Below are 21,268 nucleotides of genomic sequence, written 5' to 3'. Positions count from 1 at the left end.
AGCATGTAAGATTACTTACTAGCAAGCTCCAGAAAAGACTGTACCTCAGTTCCTTCCTTATCTTACCCTAGGGGGGGAAAATCTCTCAGTTAAGGTCTCACCGTACGTTGTGGTATTAGCACATAAAAACTTTCTGGTCTCTAGTGTGCTTTCTGTAGCTGCCGATACCATGGAAGACACAGCTCCATACTGCCGTTTTACCTAATAGTGTTCTGCTGGTAGGTTATCCTCCACACAGCGCTCTAGGAGGCAGTTCCCACCTTCTCACCCACAGCAATAGGTCAGTAATCCTCCTCTTGAAGTGATCCAGGCAGAAGAGCAGTTCCCCCTGAGCCAACCAGATGCTGTCTTCTCAAGACAAACCTGTAATATCAGACCAGACTTCATCAGCAATGATGATAACTGGACTGTCCACATTTAATGAGTGACAGCATCTCTTAAAGTTCTCATCAACAAGGAATAAAGGACACATTATAAAATCTCCTTAGCACACTGATACTCTTTGGTACTGACCTGGTTGGAGAATCTGGTCATAGAATAACTTAGCAAGATCTTCTCAGAGTTCCTGGTGAATACCAGCATCACTTCCATCAGCTTCAGGAAGTGTTGGCTGATGGTGCAAGGCACTAGAAACTTGTGTCAAAGAATTTTGTTCTCATCTGGCTTCAAGATTGTCGTTAAGTTGCAACAGATGCAGAGATACTGTGTCAAGAATCAAAGAAAAATTTGGTGGAAGGGATCACTGCTCCATCCTGCCTCTCAAAGGCAGAAGAGACCATATGGTGGTGTTCCTGACTGGTACTCATCTAACCTGCTCTGAATAGGCTTCAGCAGATGAGATTCCAATCATCTCTTCAAGCAGCCTGTGCCAGTGCTTTGCTGTCCTTGTGTTAGACTTCCTTTTTTCCCAAACGTGTGATGGTAATCTTCTATTGCTGCAATTTAATTTATAAGATCTTACCTTGTCCACCTTAAACAAGAAGAGGTTCGTTCTTTCTTCTGCATAGCAGAGAGGGAGATGGTGAGAGAGTGGGATGCATAACCGTTTCAATCGTTTTGGTTCCTTCAGCGAGAAGCCTTACAAACCAATCTGCAGAGAAAGATTTTGAATTAGTAAATGCTGTTAGTAGAGTGTGAGCATATGAAATGGTGAGTTAAACCATCTTGTAGTGAAGAGCAAATGAAATCTAGAAATTAATTTAAACCCGTTGTAGTTGAGGACCAAATGTTTTCCAGAACTTCTCTTCAGGCAGCTTTGGTGCATTTCATATAGCCCAAGAAGTCACAGTAACGGCTGCTGCTCTCCATCACTATGCAATGGCCTGTCAGGACAGGTCTGTGATTTATCTTCATCTCTTCCTTGATTCTGTTCAAGGGCAAATTTCAAGAAAAAACAATTTCAGAGGCTCTCAAGGCAAAAGAAGAGGAATTTGATCATACCAGGAAAAAGAGTAAAGCTGTTCCTTTCCCAGCATCTTTGTCTCATTTGCAAGAGTCTGTAACCAAATCTATAGCTTCTCTACCCAGCAAGAGAGTGGTTTATTTCTGTAGAGACAGTTTGTTCACTGAAGATTCTCATGAATATTTCAAGTTCTGCACAAAATCTGTTCATCCCTTCAGTGGAAAAAACTATTCTGTGCTTGCATTGTATCTTTTCTCTATTTTCTGAAGTACAGGGTATTACGGACTGCTTTTTACACCTTGGAAACTAAGTCTGAACAGACTCTGCTTGTTCTGCTGTCAGTAAGAATGCTTCATGCAACTGCTTTATTGGCTATACATTCACCTCTCTTGTTTTTCCTTACCTTGTGATGTAAGTATTTTTGAAGGCTCCTTGAAGTATTCAGTGCACACTTGGGGAGTTCGGTTGATTGCAGGTTTAAATCTCACGTTCTTTTCATATCAGCGGAGGTCCTCAGCCTCACAGCCACGTTCCCATCTTCGTGAAAATGGCTTTCCTCCTGACTGTTAGTTCAGCCAGATTTGTGCAGAGGGGCACAGTAGGGCAGAACTTCCATAAAGAGAAGATCGCTTTGAGAAGGCATCCAACGTTTCTCCACATGATGGCCTGTGATTTTCAGATTAGCCTGTTTACCGGAATGTTCTCATTTGAACAGAATGGTTCAAATCCCATCCAGTTTCTCCAAGACTCAGGGGTGGACATTTGTCATGTCAGAATATACCCAAAACTGTATCAGGCTGTAAAGCCAATGTGATTGGCAAATCGCTTGTAAGAAATGTGCTTGTTTATTCAATAAAGATTTCCTCTACTTCAGAAGTTTTCTTAGAAATGTAGCAGCTCAAGAAGCAGTTTGCCCATTTGATCATTATACACTTGTGCAAACTTCTAGGGGTATTGCAGAATTTGGCATAATAATGCTGTGCTCATTTTCAGCTGTGCTTTTTGCAACTCTCTGGCTGAAGTTTTTGTCTGGAAGTCTTTGTGCAGTATTCAGTTGTTTAAGAATAGAGGTAATTTGCATATAATTGTTCTATACACTGGTGTATACATGCAGTATACATGCTCTGTATGCATCCTTGCACTGAACTCTTCAGAAAATGAGGAAGCTGGACTGAACCTTCAGTTCTGTCTGAGAGCAATAATCCGTGTGTCCATTCCTATTGTAAATGCCTCTATACCCTGTTATCCAAGGCTGAAGAACTTTTCCCTTCTGCAGTACCTTGAGAGACTTGCTATTATCTTCTTGGAAATTAGTAGTCTGAAAGTACATGACCATCCACAGGTGGGCTGCATGCACAACCTTCCACTTGAAGATAGAAAAGGAGGTTACTTCCTAGCAGGCGGAGGACTTCAAGATGCATGACCACGTGCATGTCTATTCTTTTTCTGCTTTACTCTCTCATTTGGCATCTTGTTCTTGAGATGAAGTGACATTGATACGTTCTGCTCTGTGTTGCTCTGAATATGAGGGAACGCAAAGTGTGAGCACACCTGCGGGTAAAAAGTATTGGCCTTGTCTCGGCTGACAGGGAGTATGAATATGCACCATCCTGAACTTACATATAGACTGTACATCCCAAAGAACTCCGGTTACTGGAAAAGAGTGTTTGAAGCATAGGAGGCTCCAGTTTTCTTCTAGGAACCTTCGGAGCTTTTGCTAGCCGAAATGCTCAAGACATGCATGTGTAAAGGGTGGTAAAAAGCACTGAACATCTCAAGCATGAGTTACTGTCTCTGATTTTTCTGGAGATTCTTATGCAGCAACCATAGGACCTGTGAAGTGTTGCATCAGAGAAGGGGAGGTTTGCGTCCTATATGGAAAATAATGCATTTCGACTGAATTTGGCAGAAGACACATTCTTGTTGTGAGACTTGGCATTAACTCAGCACAAGGGAGTCGTTCATTTTTTCTCATGCTCCTACTCAAAATTAATTGCTGTTTTAAATAAACCACAATTTATTTCTCAGTTGAAAATTATTATAAAATATGGTTATCAAAAGGTCACCACGTTGTCAGCATTAAGTGCAGTTTTATCTGTAATAACATTCATTTATGTAAGAAAGCTATCCCTATTTCTTATTTTTATCAAATAGATTAAATCCCAAGGGTAGTTGCACTCTGATATAGTGTGGGCTTTCCAGAGATAAGTGTAGAAATGAGGTCATGTCCTCTTTTTTAATTAGAATTGTTATTCATTCCTGCAACACAGGAAAAGGTTACAATTCTAATCAGCTAAAATCCATGCTGAAGAAATCAGAATAATTAAAGGCAGTGGAAAAAGTCTTTGATAACTGTTTTTCAAAGGAAACTATCTGCATTATCAGAGCAATAGACTCAGTGAATTATGAGGTAGGGCACTGTGGAGGCAGGGGAAAGTTGCTTATGAGATGCTTCTTTTACTTGACTCTCTTATTTTCTGTTTTCTTTTAAAACGAGAGGCACTGTTGTGAAATACTTTGTGATCTTGAGCTGTAGTGAAACAAAACTGTACGATATCACTGGAATGCCAGCACTTGCTGAGTTAATCCTGTACCCACAGCAGCTGTGCTCTGTTTCCTCTGGGGAAGAAAAGACTTTAGGTGGAGACAATGCCGGTGTCTTGTTCTTTAATAGTTTTGTATCTAGTTTGTGTCCCAAAACTTGCCCTGCTATGTGTCAGCCAGCACTTTTATGCCGTGGATGCCAAGGCACTAGGGCAGAGTCTACAAGCCTGAGGCTCGGAGCTCGGAACGTGGTGTAAAGGCAGCTGGAAGCTGGACCCTGCATGCCCTTACTCTGGGGCTGGATTTATGGCTTGAGTGCAGCACTGAGCAGAAGCAGCTCTTCAGCTCTGTGACCGAGCTGCTGAGCCTGTGAAGTGGCTGTGTTGTGTCACACGAACTGCTTCTGAAAAAGCAACCGTTAGCGCGCAGCAGCACGCACAGTGTGGTGCCTGTCCTACGAGCCTCCCGTCCCCGCGGTTGTTTTGTGAGCAGTCTCCGCAGGCACAGCTGGTGTGGTGTGGAACCAGCTGTGCTTGGGCTTGCCCGTGCTCCGGGCGACGTCTGAGTCAGGTCACTTCCGGCTCAGGAATCTGTGTGTAGCGGCCTAAACATGTCTAAAGATGCATATTGCAAACCACAAATTTGCATTAGCGGGTATTTTTTGTGTCTGTCTTCTAAATGTACAGCTGCGTGGATTTTCTTGTTAATTGTACTATTGTAACACCACAGTCACCATTACAGTAGGAGAGAGATTGGTATCAATGTCTGTTAGGATAACTTTCATTGGAGGTGCAGGTGGCACATATTAGACATGCTTGCTAAGAGTAAATGACACAAACTCAAATTTTAAAGCTCTCTAGAAATACAAGATGTTTGATAAGATGAAAATAATTAAAAGGACATTCTAAAGTGTAGTAAACTTAATTTCTCTACCCCTCCCACCCAGTTATTAAATGACATTGTAGTTTCAAGTCACTATGTTAGTATTAAAGTATCACTATTAAAAGTTTCATCAGTTTTTACATCGTCTAATAATTCTGTTACATTTTTATTTCAGATGTTGATGAATGCCTTCAAGACAGTGATGTTTGCCATGGAGGAAACTGCATGAATACTGACGGGTCTTACAAATGCACTTGTCCAGAGGGTTTCCAGCAGATAGCGAATAGAGGATGCCAAGGTATGAAATAGCTATAAAAAATACCTGGATCATTATTATAAATGTGCAAGTTTATAAGCATAACTTGTGATAGTCACAGATCACGCTAAGGAACAGAAACTCATTTTATTTATCACTTGTAGTACTTTCTTACTCGTCTCGTGTATTTCAGGAGGCTGAAATCTCAGCCTTCCGTAACTTGAAAGAGAATCTATATTAGAACTAACAGAGATACACTGCTGAAGTTTCCCAAATTCTGGGAACGTTTATTTTGATAGGACCTTCTGTTTGTGAATCTGTGATTCGCAGAAAGTTAGTGTCAAGTCTCATTAGGTAAACCTCCCTCACCTCTAAAACACTTGCAGTGCTTTGTGGAGGATGAGTGGGGAGGAAGAGAATGTGTTATCTGAGGCTGAGTCAGCATTGCCAAACCCAGAAAAATACTTCCCAGCCTTTAGTTCTGAACGATCCCGACTCCATGTTGGCACAACACCCAGACATGCCTCACGACTCTTTTTTGCCATCCATTTTTATGAGACGAGAACCACAGTATTAGAGCTGGAAAGTGATAATGCGTTCGTGCTCCAAATGCCTGGAGAACCAGGAGACTGGATTTTGCTTTGGCTGCTCTCTCATGCACAGTTTAGACTTGAGCTGGGAGACAATATTCGAGCTGATCTGTGTTGAAGATCTTGTGCAACCAACAGTAAATTCCCTGTAGAAGTTCTGGGTATTATATGGGACTGCTTTCTAATTCAGAAAATATTGCATTCACCATATAGAAGTGCTTTATTAGATTTGATACAATGATACAATGAATACTGACACAGAATGTGGTGTCTGCAAGTTGAGTCTGGCCTAGACTAGAAATTAGGAACATGCATTTTGGTAAGAAGCAAAGTTGAAAAGAGTCCAAAAGATTAGAAAGTGTGACACTGACCTAGAAGGTTTACACACAGGATAGAATTGGTCTGTGTCTAAAGAAAATTCTATAATAGATGTCATGGGTCTTGAAATAATGGTACTGAAATCATAATTTCTCTAGTCTCTTAAAATTACTATCTACTTCAATGTATTGTATGGCTGTAACAATGGCCGGAATCTAAGCAATGAAAGACACCATTAAGAATAAGAAATTCTAGTATCTGTGATGACGGATGAATGAGCCTACTGTAAATTTTGTTTCTAAATTTGGTTTGATCTCAGCGTGGTATTGAAAACTTATTAACAGGTTCCTGTAAAGCAAAATACAAAAGTACAATTACAATGTGAATGGTAATTCACATAAAAGTGGTACCGCCTGAATCAGTGAATGCAGTCCTTAAGGCAGGTGGCAGGTTTTGTTGATGAGACATCAATCAGAAAGAAGTACTTGTTTTTCAAATTCAAAAGTAAGTTTGAAAGGCAGTGTTTGAAAAATGCTTTCTAAATTAAAAAAGAAAAGCAATGATGACAAGCTCTTATATAGCAACCATTTGGTACCATTCCCATTCCCCATCAGCAAAAAAGAGCATTTGGCTTCAAATTATATATAATCAACTTACTGGGAAGGATGCAGCTCCAGACCTGCTGGCAACACATGGAGCCAGATGCACAAGTTGACCAGCGTGCAGCAATCAAGCAGCAGTGAGATGGAGCAGAAGAAATTGTTGGCTAGTATGGAGCTTACACTGGTATCTCACAAGTCATTCTCACCTCCTTATCCTCATCACAGAGAGTGATACAATGAGAGTATGATGCAGCAGAACATGCCGATGCCTATACAGAGTTTAAGAATGATTTCAGAAGATTTCGTTACTCTGAAAAATGAGCCCGTTTACATACGTGGTGGAAATAAAAGCTACTTTTAAGACTAATGGAACCTAGGCTTAATATTAAGGGTATGATGATTTGCAAAGCTGTTAATGTCTCTGTGTTTTCAGATATCAACGAATGTGAGAGATCTGACCTCTGTTCACCTCATGGGGAGTGTCTAAACACGGCTGGTTCCTACCAGTGCATATGTGAGCGGGGCTTTTCTGTGTCTACAGATGGCCGGACATGTGAAGGTGAGAGAAGTCACAATAATGCATTCCCATTGATTTGCTGTTGGGCGAGAAAAGCAATCAGTTTGGGTCTAATACCCACTATTGACTCTGCAATCTCTCACCTAAGGGCCCTTTGTTCTTTTTCTCATAAGTGCACGTGTGCTGCGCTGCTGTTCGAATCATAAGAAGTAAAACAGGAAACGTACAAAATGGGCAACGTAATGGAGTTATGTTTGTTAGCAGGTGTGGTTTACTTTCCTTGATTTTTAATAATTTTGCTATCTTAACATTAGATTACATTTTTTTGAACAAAAGAAATTGGTGAAAAAGAAAGAATACTAAACTATGGGAAATGATGGCAAAGGAGGGAACGATGTTCTGATTATAAGATATATGAAACCAGTGGACATCTGTCATAATATGAAACCTATTCATAGATGGGAAGTTATTTCCATCTTGTAGCGAGGGTGGAGGGAATAAATATATATAAAATGCATGTAAAGCAAGTGTGGAATTTAGGCTTCTGATAAGTTTCAAGTGGGTAGCCCTTCTACCATGAATTTTTAGGATTATTTAGTTTAAATATTCTTAAGTGCATTAGCAGCAAGCCTGAGCTGCCTCATGTTCTCATTGCTGTGTGTGAGACAACAGAACTTTGCTTGTCAAGAGTTTGGGGATTTTTTTTTTAAAAAAAAAGATGCAGATGAAGCCTCCATACAACAGAAGTAACTCCAGTGAGAAACCGTAGTAAAATGCTATCTATGATAGAACCTCAGACATTTTGAAAGGGCAGAAATGGAGTAAATGGTGGTAATTAGATATTTACAGTTCTCAAGCCAGCTTACATATGCAGGTATGCTTATACAGGCATCTTTCATATAAGGTTTTAAAAGCTGCTCCAGTAATAACACTGGTGAGAAACATCAACCAGGAGCCTAGAATTTAGGTATAACTAGGGTTTTTATTTTGTTATAGCATAAGTATATATCCTGTTGCTAATGGAACACACGCACTAGCAGGAGAACTAGTGATGCGGCTTTTCTGCACTGAATTTGAAACAGGAGACTTGTGCTCAATGATACCAAGAAGAAATGTGGCTGTGTGTAGTCAGTGATGCTGACAGAAAACAAAAATTCCCTACCTAGATGAAGAATGGGTGTTCTTATGGATGAGAGAACTATTCAAGACAAGAAGCCTTGTGGGGGAAGTAATAATTCAGTAGGGGAAAAAGTTTTATATGGTAGCAGCTCAGCAAGATGCATGCAGAGGTGAAGCACTGGCCAGATGATAGCTTGTGATGTTAAAACCTATGGGTAGTGGATCTCAAGCATCCAAGAAGCAAGCAAGCTGTTCTCAATCCCAATTATAGGCCAGTAAATCCATGTGTGAATGATTTTCATGGGCCAGCTCTTCTCATAGTTCACTTAGGGATAGTGAAAAGGTCCATCCTTCAGTGGAGGAGATGTATTAACACTTCTGTCTGACTGTTGCATTTACTCCCCCTACTTTCACCAGAGGAAAAAGAGCATTACAGCATTATTATTTGAGCTGGCATATAAGCTGCCATATAGTTAGTAATATAATATCTAATGAAACTAAATACACTATTGGCAAGAATACCGTTACGCTGATGTAAGGGAATAAGTGCTGTATATTTAGATATATCATGACGTCAAACACACTATTTGTGCTTTAATTATTATTGATAACTTAAATCCTGCAGTATTTTTGGTGGTGTTTCCTCTCGAAACATTGACTTTATTTTGTAATCATGGCACAAGTTGAAAGAAACATTCTCTTGCTGCCAAGACAAAAGCCTGGTCAAGCATGCTAGAGAGAGCAGATCTGAATAACTACAGTGATTGAAGGACAAGGGAGTATTTTGTGATATCAAGTAATGGGGATAATTCCAAAGCATGTTCATGGACTCTTTTGGCAGCATGTATGCATTTCACCCAGTGTTTAGGAAGGATACGGTTAAATATCTTTGATTTCTCTGCAAGAAAACTAGTAGCAGGTGTTTTGCTTCACTGTTGAATATAGCTAAAAAAAGAAAAAAAAGTGGTCAGAGAAGAATGCAGACTGCTCTTAGCAGAAACCAAACACTTTATTCCAAACCAAAGTTAGAAGAACACTTATTAACTTTGTGAAATCAAACTCTCAGAAATTCAAAAAGGCAGAACTGAATAGAAACAAAACTTGGGGAAAAAAAAAAAAAGTTGTTGTTGTCATCTAATTTTAGGGGATGTATCTGAAACAATGAGCCCCTCTGTCTGTATCTCTGACAGTTAATAAAGTAGCACAGTTCGCAGGGAAGGGTTACCATCACATATGATGAAGTAGTAGAAAGCTAATCTCCATTAGAACAAAAAAGCCAAACTTTTACTAAATAGAAAAGGATGAAATCACAAGATCTTATTTCCAGGATTGTGAGTAGTTTTGGAACTTTTTAATGAAGAATAAAACAACAAGTACAAAACCAGTTGAGCGTGCTTCACAAGTAATTGGTGGTGTGTATGGAATACAGATCAGACTTTATATTCCGCACTTGGAAAAGTATTTTAATAACTTGGCGGAGCAAGGGTACTTCTAGTCTTCTGAAGCAGCAGCACTCCTTTTCTACAACAATTAGTTTCTCCAGTCTGTCATTTTAATAAAAGCAATTCTAGAGTTGAAAAAAATCATTTAAAGGGAGCACTGATGGCATCTGTGTTAATATTTGTAGTGGTGTCAGTTTCCTGCAAAAAGGCAAGACATAACAAAAGCATCAGAAACAAAAGGAACGTGTGACATTCCAGGTACTGAGAAAGGATGTGGCTTCCAGCCGCAGAGCTACTGTTCTTTACACTGGGTGTCTCTGTGAATTTACTTCTAGTTAAGTGAGTGAGAATAACTGTTTATACCATCAGAGAAAGAACCTGAGGATTTGCTGGATTCAGACGCCTCTCTGTACCTGGGGAGCAGATTTTCCATATCTCCAGACTGTTTTTGTATGAGTTTGACTCGTCTTTTTTTAAAAGTCAGAAACAACAACAACATAAAACATTTAAGAACCCCATGTGGTTCAGCTCTGGTATGGAGTTTTTATGGCCATTGGCCAAAGTAAACTGAACAGCTGTGGAGACTGTGTCTTCTTCCAAGGTGTAGACAAACTTTTGTTGTAGCGGTGACATTCCACTGCTGCCTGGCCCCAGGCTCAGCAATTTGGCTGCGCCAGGCTCTCTGACCAGGCGGCTCTCGGAGCACTCCCCAGCTCCCTGTCGAGCTCTCTGGGGCTCCTGTAAAGGCAGCGTTTTACCCAGTTGGCTGCTAGTCAACTGTGTTGGCAAAAACTCAGGCTAGAGGTTCTCTGATGCTTAAGTCAATACTGTGCCCCAAGCGCCTCTTCTGTCTCTGTGTCCAATCCCATATGTCTCTTAGTGGCTCCCTTGCTTTTCCCTCTCTGCCCCAAGCCCGAAGCTTCACTGCCTGCTTCAACAGGCACTCCAGAAAAACTCGGACATCCCACCAGAGCTTTCCGACCTCTGCTTCTTCCTTTCCCCCTCCCTTACTGTCTTTTATCCTGTTCTCCTTTCCTTGTCCACTAAGTCACTCGTCTGAGCCTTTTGGATGCTTGCATGAAGATCCATGGATCATTCTGTAATTAAGAATAATTTACAAACCTGTACGCAAAGATGCTACATTTTTCATCATTTTAAGATGACTGCATACTTAAGAAGTCTGAAAATGAGGGAAGCAAAGAGCAGAGCTGTGAACAGTTGCACAAGTGTTACCTCTGCCACCAAAGAGTGGATTTTTTAAAGAGAGTAGATGTTTGCTGTAAGCACGTATCACAACCAGGATTCTGCCCATGTAGGGAACATAAAGCAGCTTTAGGAAAAGGGTACAGTAAATCTAGGACTGCCTTTGGGGCAGAGTATTATCCATTACAAGGGGTAACTTTTATGCAGTAGACAACTTCACAGCTTCACCAAATCTCTGGTTAAATGCTGGAGTAAGAAAGCTCAGGCTTCTGCCATAGGTTCAAGTCTGCATCTCCAGAATGTGCCCCTGTGAGCTACCTGCTTGTTTCACAGGGAGTAATCACAGACTTCTCACATTTGCTGATAGAGATGTTTCAGGGCACCAACTACTTCTCTGTACACTGCCAGAGAATTAAGAACACAAAGGGGAAAATGAAAATCTCTTTCTTACCCGTACGATCAGTGTTGGAATCGCCATCCAGCATTGTTGCCTCTAAATTACCAAAGTCTTTATTCAAATTTCATTTTTTCTAATTTTCTCATTACAATGATTTTTATGTATGGCTATTATGGGAGCCCTGGAAGTCTCAGAATCGGCGTTCTGTTCCCCTAAGCACGATACAGAACGGTCCTAGGAATCAGTTCATCTTCAGACACTTTGCCATGTAGGTAGATTTCAGTGTGACTTAAATATCACGCCTGAGGTTAAGTATGCTTTCATCTTGGTCAGGCTGGCAGAAAACAGGAACACGGCACTGAGCTGGAGGAGTGTGCTTGAGCGCACATGTTTTGCCTTTCTTCATATCCTGATGATGTTAGATCAAAGGAGTTTTGATTAAAGCAGGCAGCACTGAGTCATGGATTCTAAACCAGGTCGTAATTACAGAGAACTGCTTTAGTCACTATATAGACATAGGATATATTAGTTTCATATTTAGTTTTTCCCCTTGCTTTGTCTCCGAATAGCAAAAGAATCACCGATTACAAGCCTCATGCTTTAGAGGGTGATTAAAGGAACAAATGCCCTTTCCGGCTGTAAAACAGGAGTCCTTTGAGTGAGCTGTCTAGACAAGGAAAAATATTTGGTGCTTGGACCTTCTCTGTAATTTCCCATACACTGAAAGATCCAGTCATGTTCAGACTGTGTACTCTTTAAAAACAAAACTGTCTTCTGTGGCTGTATTATAGACTAAATTAGGACACTTGCTACAATACAATCACAGGTTTTGTTTCTGCAGCTTTTCAGTCAATGACCTTAGTTTACCTTTAGAGCCGGCTGCACGATCCATTCCCCTATCTGTTTCCTTTAACAGTTAGCTATTAAGTAAGAGAAATACTGTAATTTAGGTAATTCTAAAATCCCCAGTTGTAGTCTTTTCTGTCTAGGCTTTTAACAGAGTTACTGTCCTGTGGCTCAGGAATTTCTGTTATTAAACTATAGTTGGACACTGAAAATACAGATGCTGCGTTGCTGTCTGTTGTCTTAAATTCCTGGCTGTCAATCCACCATTGTTTACTCATTTCGAATTCCCTCCCTTAACTTAAAAGGATTTTCTGAATAATGTATAGTGTCTTCAGATTTTTCGACCAAATATGTGAAACTGATGATCTAAAAATCTGAGACTAAAAATTAAAATATGATACATTATGGAGATGTAATGCACAGCAGCAAGAGGGAGGGACCAAAAAAACACTACCATAAAGAATGTGTATCTTCTTTCTCCCAGTAACTCCATATGCATCTTTTTATAATTCTGCCATTAAGGTGACTGGAAAAGAAAGGGTATCAAAGGTAATACTTGAATTTTCACCTTTGACAATGTCTTCAATGCAGATATATATTGCTTACTCTTGTTGCTGAATTAATTCTGCTAGGGAGAGTTTGTGGTAGATTTCAATAAGTTCAGTATGCAGAAACCACCCAAATTTTCCTTGAGAATAAACATACTAGCTATTGTATTCTTTGCCAAGTACATATAACCCCTTCGAAGATAAATTCCTTCAGCATTTTCCCTTTGTTTAATAAATCAAGATATAAAGAGCATTAAAGCCTTTATTGACAAAACCAACAAAAAAAATTATTCTGCCAGTTACATCTGCAAGTACTTTTTTTTTTTTTTTTTTTTTACAACTATCAATTACACTCATGTCTCCTAGATTTCCACGTATGTAGTACATGCCGGTTTTGCATGAATTTTGTGTTTTAGCTGAAGGTTGTTAACCAGTGGATCAGTTTAGTAGAGGAAGAGCTAAGTTTTCCATCACTTAAGCATCCTAACATGAAATTAGATGCCTTTCTGAAAAAGATTTTAGAATTCCACAATTTACTCAGAAAATTTGCCAGAGAGACATTTTTTTCGATCTATTTAAGAGGTCAGGCTACACGATGTGGATAGTCTCTTGTGGCCTTAAACAATTCTAAACCTGTTCAAACCCCCACCACAACAAATAGGAAAAGCTGCTTTTCAAGACCGCAAAAAAGCCTCTCCCTGAGGCAGACAGAAGCACGTGTGCATGAATTTGGGCACTTGAGGAGCGAGAGGGCCGCACAACAGGTAACCTGTTAGGGAATGTGTGGATGGTGGTGATGTGCCGGTCAAATTTGGGGAGCTTGAGGAGCTGCGACCAAGAATTCCTGTTCAGCTGAGCGTAAGACGCAGTTTGAAAGTAAAAATGTTCTTGCTCGGTGAGCACTGTCACAAGAAGAATGAGGTGCATCTTTGATCCAGCTGTGAACAGCTGGAGGAGTAGAGGGGACGGTGTTTGAGCCCTGCTTCTCTCCTTTCAGAAAGACACTGAGCAGCAGTGCTCCTCACCTGTTCAAAGCAGTGCTCTCTCTGAGGCAATGCAGGATTCAGCCCTACCAGCCCTTTAGTTCAGTGGATGCCCTAAGGCCTTCACTGGATGAAAAATAATGGTAGGCTCCATCACATGAAGGTCTACTCTAATGTGCAGAATTAATGATAGTAGCTAGTATCCAGATAAATCCAAAGCGAATAACTTTATTCATCATTTATAATGTAAGAGAAGGTAATTCCAAGCAGACAGCAACCTTTCTTAACAGTCACAATGATTTCTAGGAAAGAAGTATAGCAATAATTTCTCCTCTTCAAACTGCAGAGGAATTTAGAAAGCAGAAGGTACTAATCCTAGTATCCTCGCAGGTTCCCAGTTTCAGTTAAGTTCTTCCTCCTGAAAAACACCCCGTGACATCTTTAATGACCACAGATGGTCAGGGTCTTGGGTTTTAGGTCTTTGAGTGAAGATAAAAATAATACATTCCTAGCACTTGTAATACACTTACAAAAATAAACCACATTCTGCCACAAGTGGCTCTGCTTCATTACAGGCTGATGGGCAGCTGAGTCAGAGACTTACTCACGCAGTGACTGTAATTTGTAAGGCCAGCAAACCACAAATGAGAGCTACAAATGAAAGGGCCAGTACAGAAAGCGTGCAGGCATTCTAATTACTTTGCCTACCTGAGTAAGATTATTCATATGTGTAAACTTACAGGATTAAAGCCAGAAGGCTCAGTCCACAGATATTTACCGCTTACACATACATCCACTGGGAAATTCTCTTCTGTGCAGAGAGCCGGAATGAGATCTGTGGGGCACTTCTGCACAACGGATGCAGCCATACTCTTGACTACTCCTCATAGGCACAGGGGTTCAGTTTCACACACGTTGTTGACTGATTGTTCTACACTGGCAGAATCTGTAAGAAAGTCAGAGAGATGGTGATATTTAAACAGTGTCTTATTCTGTGGTATGACTGGGAGATTTGGGGAAGGAGATGGGAGCCAGTTGTCTGGCTGTTGTCTAACGTAAGGTATTTCCTGTGAATTTAGCACTGAAACAATTCTTAAACTGTACGTGTGCTTACATTACATTTTTGTCTCTTGTCCTTTGTGTTTTCCTTCCCAATGTATAGAGGGACATTGCTGCATCTGTTTGCAAAATTGGCCCATCTGTTGTTTTTTTGCAGTCTTCATGAATGTCTGCCTATGATTGTCACACGGCTTGTCTGATGTTGAAATTCTTCCTTGCAGATGTTGATGAATGTGAGAATGGCACAGTATGTGGCAGTCACGGCTTCTGTGAAAATATGGATGGCTCCTACCGCTGCCTCTGTTACCAAGGGTATCAGGACTCACAGGATGGGCAAGGGTGTACGGGTGAGTTCTTAGACGCAAGTAGTCATTCCTGCAAGGTTCTAGCGAGCAAAAAGCAGCATATAAGCAAAATGCATTTCTTCACAAAAACATTTTTGTTTTCCATCAGTTTTTGTTAAAGTTATACCAATTACTAGCAAAATAAGGTTGAGCTGTGCTTCACTCACTGAACTGTGTGCCAGATGGAAGTTTAACTGTGTATCCATTTAATGAGAACCTGTTATTGGGATGGAATGGAAACCAACAGCAAATAAGCCGAGCCACTCATTTTATCTCTTTTAAAAAACCCAAGAAAACCCACTATTTCTGCACATCAGGACCATTCACAAATATAAATCATAATAGATCGAATTTAATATGTTAGCCTATTTAAATGTCACATCTGTTTAGTCTCTTAGCTAAATAACCAGAACTCTGTACTACCCCCTGCAGGAAATAACGTCTGGCATGTGGTACCGCCAGTCTGAATTAGATGGCACACCTCCCTAGGCACCTCGTATTTGAACAGATTTTAACATTGGCTTCGAGCTCCAGGAAAGACACCTATCACCATGAAGAGATGTGAAATTTTTGTAAACGTGTAAATACTGCACATTTCTCTTGTGAGTAATAGGTTTCCAGATCTGTTGTTAATAGTGATGGTTGGACCTGAGAACCATCTGAGGCAGGACAAGTTTCTAATATAAAATTAATACCAGATCAAGGAAAGGTATTCATTAAGCAATTTCTTCAAGCCAGACTCAGGATGAAACACATTTACCAGGAACAGAGACCTAAACGGAATACCAAACAGAGAGGAGGAGTTCGAAGTTTTATAGAAGTGCTTGTATGTGTTTTCTAATTTATTAAGTAGTTTTATTACAAAATTCTTTATGCCATTTAGCGCTTAGTTTGCAATGTACCAGTGTATATTTTTGCATACAGTGACTTTTCACAGATGAAAACAAATGAAGCAAAGAAAGAAAAAGAAAGCAAAAGCTGGTGTGAAACTAAGCTTTGTTTCAAGTTGCCAGTGAAGTGACTCTGCACCATAAAATAATGGCCTAGTTTTTTTTCGTGTATACACTGTATAATATAAAATACTCCTATAAATTTTGATGCCAGTTATCTACCAAAACAATTCTAGCAAAAGGTAAGTCTCTGGTTCCTCACCAGGCATCATTCCCCAAAGAAGACATATTTCTTATGATAGGAATCCAGCCAAAAGATGAAGAAAAATGTAAGTACATTTTAAAAGTGCCATGGGATTTTGAGGAGAAAGAGAAATTCTCTTTTCATAGTGCAGTCTGAATCGCTCTGACGTACTCATTTTGCGCCTTGAATTCAGTGGAAGTTTGATTACAATAGGTATTTAAGAAAACAAATGAAATTAGTCTGAATCATAAATCCCAAGAAAAGGGTATAAAGAAAAGCAAGCATTTAAAAATGAGAAACAACCCCCAGAAAAACTGGGAGGGGGAGTGGGGGGAAAGCAAGCTGGTGTTCTGGTCTACAAGCAGCACCTAATCAGCACCAATAGTCTATAAACTATGCTGTGGCTTTCAGAGGCCTTTATTTCAAAGGACTGGCTACTTGTTTATGAATCCACTTAGGTATTAGTGAGTTTTTAATCCTTCCCCAGAGATCACATCTGTAGTCTGGCAGACAATATTGGCACAGATACAGGAGATAAAAGAAGAAACTGTCAGTAATGGGTCTGAAATGATTTATATTTTGGCTTTTTTCCTCAGATGTGAATGAATGTGAAATGCTGAGTGGAGTATGTGGCGAAGCTCTCTGTGAAAATGTCGATGGTTCTTTCCTGTGCCTGTGCTCTGATGAAAACCAGGAGTATGATCCAATGACCGGACAGTGTCGCTTCCGTGCCTCACCAGGTAAAACGTCAGTGGATTTTTGCATGCTTGGCGTGATTTCCACTGCACGTGTAACTAATGGAATGGTAAAGTTGGTTTAACTGCTGGTGTTGCTTTAACTACAACAGGAAAATTTAAAACTTTGTCATCTTGAAAGTGCGTGCATGAGAAGAGGCGTTTCCAGGACGGAACATGTTATCAGTGAAAATATAGCAGAAACACCTTCTAAATTTTATATGTCAACAACCTTGGCAGTAATAATGAACAGTTACAGCAGTTAGGAGTAAACAATCTCTTGTTTGCAGTACTGTAACAATGAAATGTGATATGGAATCAAGTCCGGGGTCTGAGTGATTTTATTTTTTGTTCAAATTTTTGCAACCATCCATCAGTATGCTTGGATAATGTTTAAAGGAGCATATGATTAGTGAAGCTATGTAGGGAAAAAATCAGGAGGGCCAAAGCCCAGCTAGAACTAAACCTGGCTTCTGTTGTCAAGGACAACAAAAAAAGTTTCTATAAATATATTAGCAATAAGAAGAGGACTAAGGATTATCTCTGTCCTCTAGTAGATGGGGCCGGCAACATAGTGACCAAGGATGAGGAAAAGGCTGAGGTACTTAATGCAGTCTTTGCCTCAGTCTTCAGCAGTAGGACCAGCTGTTCCCTGAGTACCCAGACCCCTGAGCTAGAAGACAGGGATGGGGAGCAGAATGAAGCCCCTGCAATCCAAAGGGAAATGGTGAGGGACCTGCTTCAGCACCTGGAGGTGCACAAATCTATGGGCCCGGATGGGATCCACCCAAGGGTATTGAAAGAGCTGGCGGAAGTGCTCGCCAGGCCACTTTGCATCATCTGTGAGCAGTCCTGGACAACCGGGGAGGTCCCAGCTGACTGGAGGTTAGCAAATGTGACACCCATCCACAAGAAGGGCCGGAAGGAGGATCCGGGGAACTACAGGCCAGTCAGTCTGACCTCGGTGCCTGGGAAGGTCACGGAAGAGATCCTCCTCAGTGCCATTACACGGCACATGCAGGAGAACAGGGTGATCAGGCCCAGGCAGCATGGGTTTGTGAAGGGCAGGTCATGCCTATCAAACCTAATATCCTTCTATGGTAAGGTGACCCACTTAGTGGACAAGAGAAAAGCTGTGGATGTTATCTACTTGGATTTTTGCAAAGCTTTTGACACTGTTTCCCACAGCATTCTCCTGGAGAAACTGGCTGCTCATGGCCTGGACAGGTGTACTCTTCGCTGGGTAAAAAACTGGCTGGACGGCCATGCCCGGAGAGTGGTGGTAAATGGAGTTAAATCCGGTTGGTGTCCGGTCACAAGTGGTGTCCCCCAGGGCTCGGTGCTGGGGCCGGTTCTCTTTAATATCTTTATCAATGATCTGGATGAAGGGATCAAATGCACCCTCAGTAAGTTTGCAGATGACACTAAGCTGGGTGGGCGTGTTGATCTGCTTGAGGGTAGGTTGGCTCTGCAGAGGGATCTGGACAGGCTGGACCGATGGGCTGAGACCAATGGTATGAGGTTCAACAAGGCCAAGTGCCGGGTCCTGCGCTTGGGTCACAACAACCCCATGCAGCGCTACAGGACTGGGGCAGAGTGGCTCGAAAGCAGCCCAGCAGAAAAGGACCTGGGGGTGTTGGTTGACAGCCGGCTGAATATGAGCCAGCAGTGTGCCCAGGTGGCCAAGAAGGCCAACAGCATCCTAGCCTGTATCAGGAATAGTGTGGTGAGCCGGACTAGGGAAGTGACCATCCCCCTGTACTGGGCACTGGTGAGGCCCCACCTCGAGTACTGCGTTCAGTTTTGGGCCCCTCGCTACAAGAGGGACATTGAGGTGTTGGAGCGTGTCCAGAGAAGGGCTACAAAGCTGGTGAGGGGTCTGGAGGACAAACCTTATGAGGAACGACTGAGGGAGCTGGGGTTGTTTAGCCTGGAGAAGAGGAGGCTGAGGGGAGACCTTATCACCCTCTACAACTACCTGAAAGGAGGTTGTAGAGAGATGGGGGCTGACCTCTTCTCCCTGGTGACAAGTGATAGGACAAGAGGAAATGGGTTCAAGTTATGTCAGGGGAGGTTTAGATTGGATATTAGGAGACATTTTTTCACTGAAAGGGTTATTAAACATTGGAATAGGCTGCCCAGGGAGGTGGTGGATCCACCATCCCTGGAGGTGTTTAAAAAAAGGGTAGATGGGGCACTTGGGGACATGGTTTAGAAGTGGCTTTTGTCAGGGTAGGTTAAAGGTTGGACTTGATGATCTTAAAGGTCCCTTCCAACCTCAGCGATTCTATGATTAAAACCAGAATTTGTATATAGCGGTACCCTCTTAGCATTATCTAGTACTAGCGTAAGTCCTCAGAAAAGGTAGCTGGGAAAGCAAAAAGCCAAAACAGTGAATTGTCAGTCTCTTTGAGAGCCTTTTTGAGTGCCCTTGCCTGTTTTACTGCGCCTTTTGTCCTGTTTTTCCTAGTAGTCCATTGTACTGGATTTGTGAGCTTTTGTTACTAACTGGTTTGGGTGTTGCAAGTACTACTGGAAATACACTCATTAAAACTGAGTTTAGAACTCTTAAAAGTTGCCTCCAGATTTCTACACAGATCCGGTCTGGAGAAAGGAACAAGCCCACAATAAGGAGCAACAGAGTACAAGAAATGAAGGGATTTACTCGCAAAGCTTTTTTTCCCCTCCAGAATGCAAACCTTCATATTTTTCTTGCTTTGTTCTTACAGTGCAGGCTGATCCAGCTTCCGGAAAGCTTTAGAATAACTGGCTCTAGTGCCAGGATGCAGACACTACAGCTTACAAGGCTGTGGCTATTTTCTCCTATCACTCATGGTCTTTCAGACTTGTAAACAAGGTTGAAATATCTGTGACCTAATTGCAACAAGTATTTAGATCACTGAATGTAGCACTCAGCAGCACTCAAGAAGTTGCCTGTGAAATATCATTAACAGCTGACCGACAAACTGAGACCTTTGCAAAATCTTCTGAGAGAGATTCAGGCTTACAAGAGCTTGTTTTATGAAGGAGGAATGGAAAAAAGTAAGATGGTGGAGGCAGGAGAGCAATGCCCAGTGGTACTGCCTCCATGCCTGGTTGCAAGGGAAAATACTGCATCACCTTTCCACCATGAAGCAAATTAGCTTAAATATACCTGATGATGATAACTGAAGGAGCAGCATTAAAAATTCTTCCATGTATTTATGGAAGATGAATGTTTGAATTATCAAGATTTGCAGGAGATGTGAATGCCGTCTTCGTTTTGGTACTGTGAGGAGGTAGTACTTGGGAGAATTCAGCTACTTTTCGAAATAAAACCAAGCTAAGGAAATTAGCAGAGGACCTGAGCCCATGTAAAAAGAAGTCCAAGGAGCATTCAAGGACATGCCCAAACATTACTGTGGGGAAGGAGGGGATGAAAAACCCACTGTGGCTGATTGTACAGTCAACAGATGAATACTCTACTCACAGAACTAACTGTGTTTTGTTCTCATCAGTGAACATAGCTTTACTGTGATCAGTTTGGAAAGAAGCCGTTCCTCCCTCCCATCCAGCTTTCATCAGCCCCTAAAAAAACACATGCTTCACCTTTGTCTCCTCTCTGATAAGGTCATCAAGGAAGATGGTGTCACACAGGAGACGAGAAGATATGTGAATCAGGACCAAGTGAAATGTACTTTACGTCATCTGCTCTTGAAATAGAATAAGGAAAAGTGGCATTACTAGGAACAGAGGTCTTACTTTTTATTCTCTTACGTTTCTTCCAAAGTAAAGGGAGGAAATTATTGTTGTTCTTCTTTAAAAGGATTCTTGCTTTCCTTGCTGCTTTTTTTTTTCCTCTTACCAGTTGGCTTCTGTTTCTCAAAACCCCAGAGACTGACCAGCCAAGTGGTGACACCTGCCCCATGTACCTCTGGATTTGACATTTCAGGATCTGAGAATGGACACTTCATTCTTCTACACCTGCTTGCTTTGCTTGTTCCTATTCTGTTCAGGGAACCAGTGGGTGGCCCTTATGCAGCTGTCAACTGAAGAGGGAACAAAACCGGTCTTTTCTTCCCCATTTGTAAGTGGCATAAGCCCCACATATTCACTGCGGGATGAGCAGTAACAGCTACGTTGGTTTGCCCAGCGATGAGTACTTCAGCCTTCCCCCTAGACCAGCTGCAGCGTCAGCATATAGGAATAGCATGCTATCCCCTGCAAAGAGCGATGGAATAGCCACACATCCTCTGCTTTGACAAGCCCCATAATCACGTCAGGCACGGTGCTTTGAGAGCTCCTACAGTGCATGTGGACATCATCTGTCAGCATTAGCTTGCATCATGCCTATTTTCAGAAAGGAAGA

At 41.4% G+C, this 21,268-nt stretch overlaps 1 protein-coding gene across 13 annotated transcripts in view; it reads left to right on the top strand.

The window, feature by feature from the left end:
• LTBP1 (latent transforming growth factor beta binding protein 1) overlaps positions 1-21,268 on the top strand; it is a 203,657-nt gene that overhangs the window by 151,135 nt on the left and 31,254 nt on the right. For all 13 annotated transcript variants that reach the window (XM_063328796.1, XM_063328794.1, XM_063328799.1 and 10 more), the window contains 4 exons: positions 5,004-5,126; positions 7,028-7,153; positions 14,930-15,055; positions 16,783-16,926. In XM_063328796.1, coding sequence (XP_063184866.1) covers positions 5,004-5,126; positions 7,028-7,153; positions 14,930-15,055; positions 16,783-16,926 — 519 coding nt within the window. The remainder of the gene's footprint in view (positions 1-5,003; positions 5,127-7,027; positions 7,154-14,929; positions 15,056-16,782; positions 16,927-21,268) is intronic.

This window comes from Chroicocephalus ridibundus, chromosome 3 (genome assembly GCF_963924245.1).
Source record: "Chroicocephalus ridibundus chromosome 3, bChrRid1.1, whole genome shotgun sequence".
NCBI lineage: Eukaryota > Metazoa > Chordata > Aves > Charadriiformes > Laridae > Chroicocephalus > Chroicocephalus ridibundus.
This window is presented reverse-complemented; position numbering and strand designations above follow the sequence as displayed.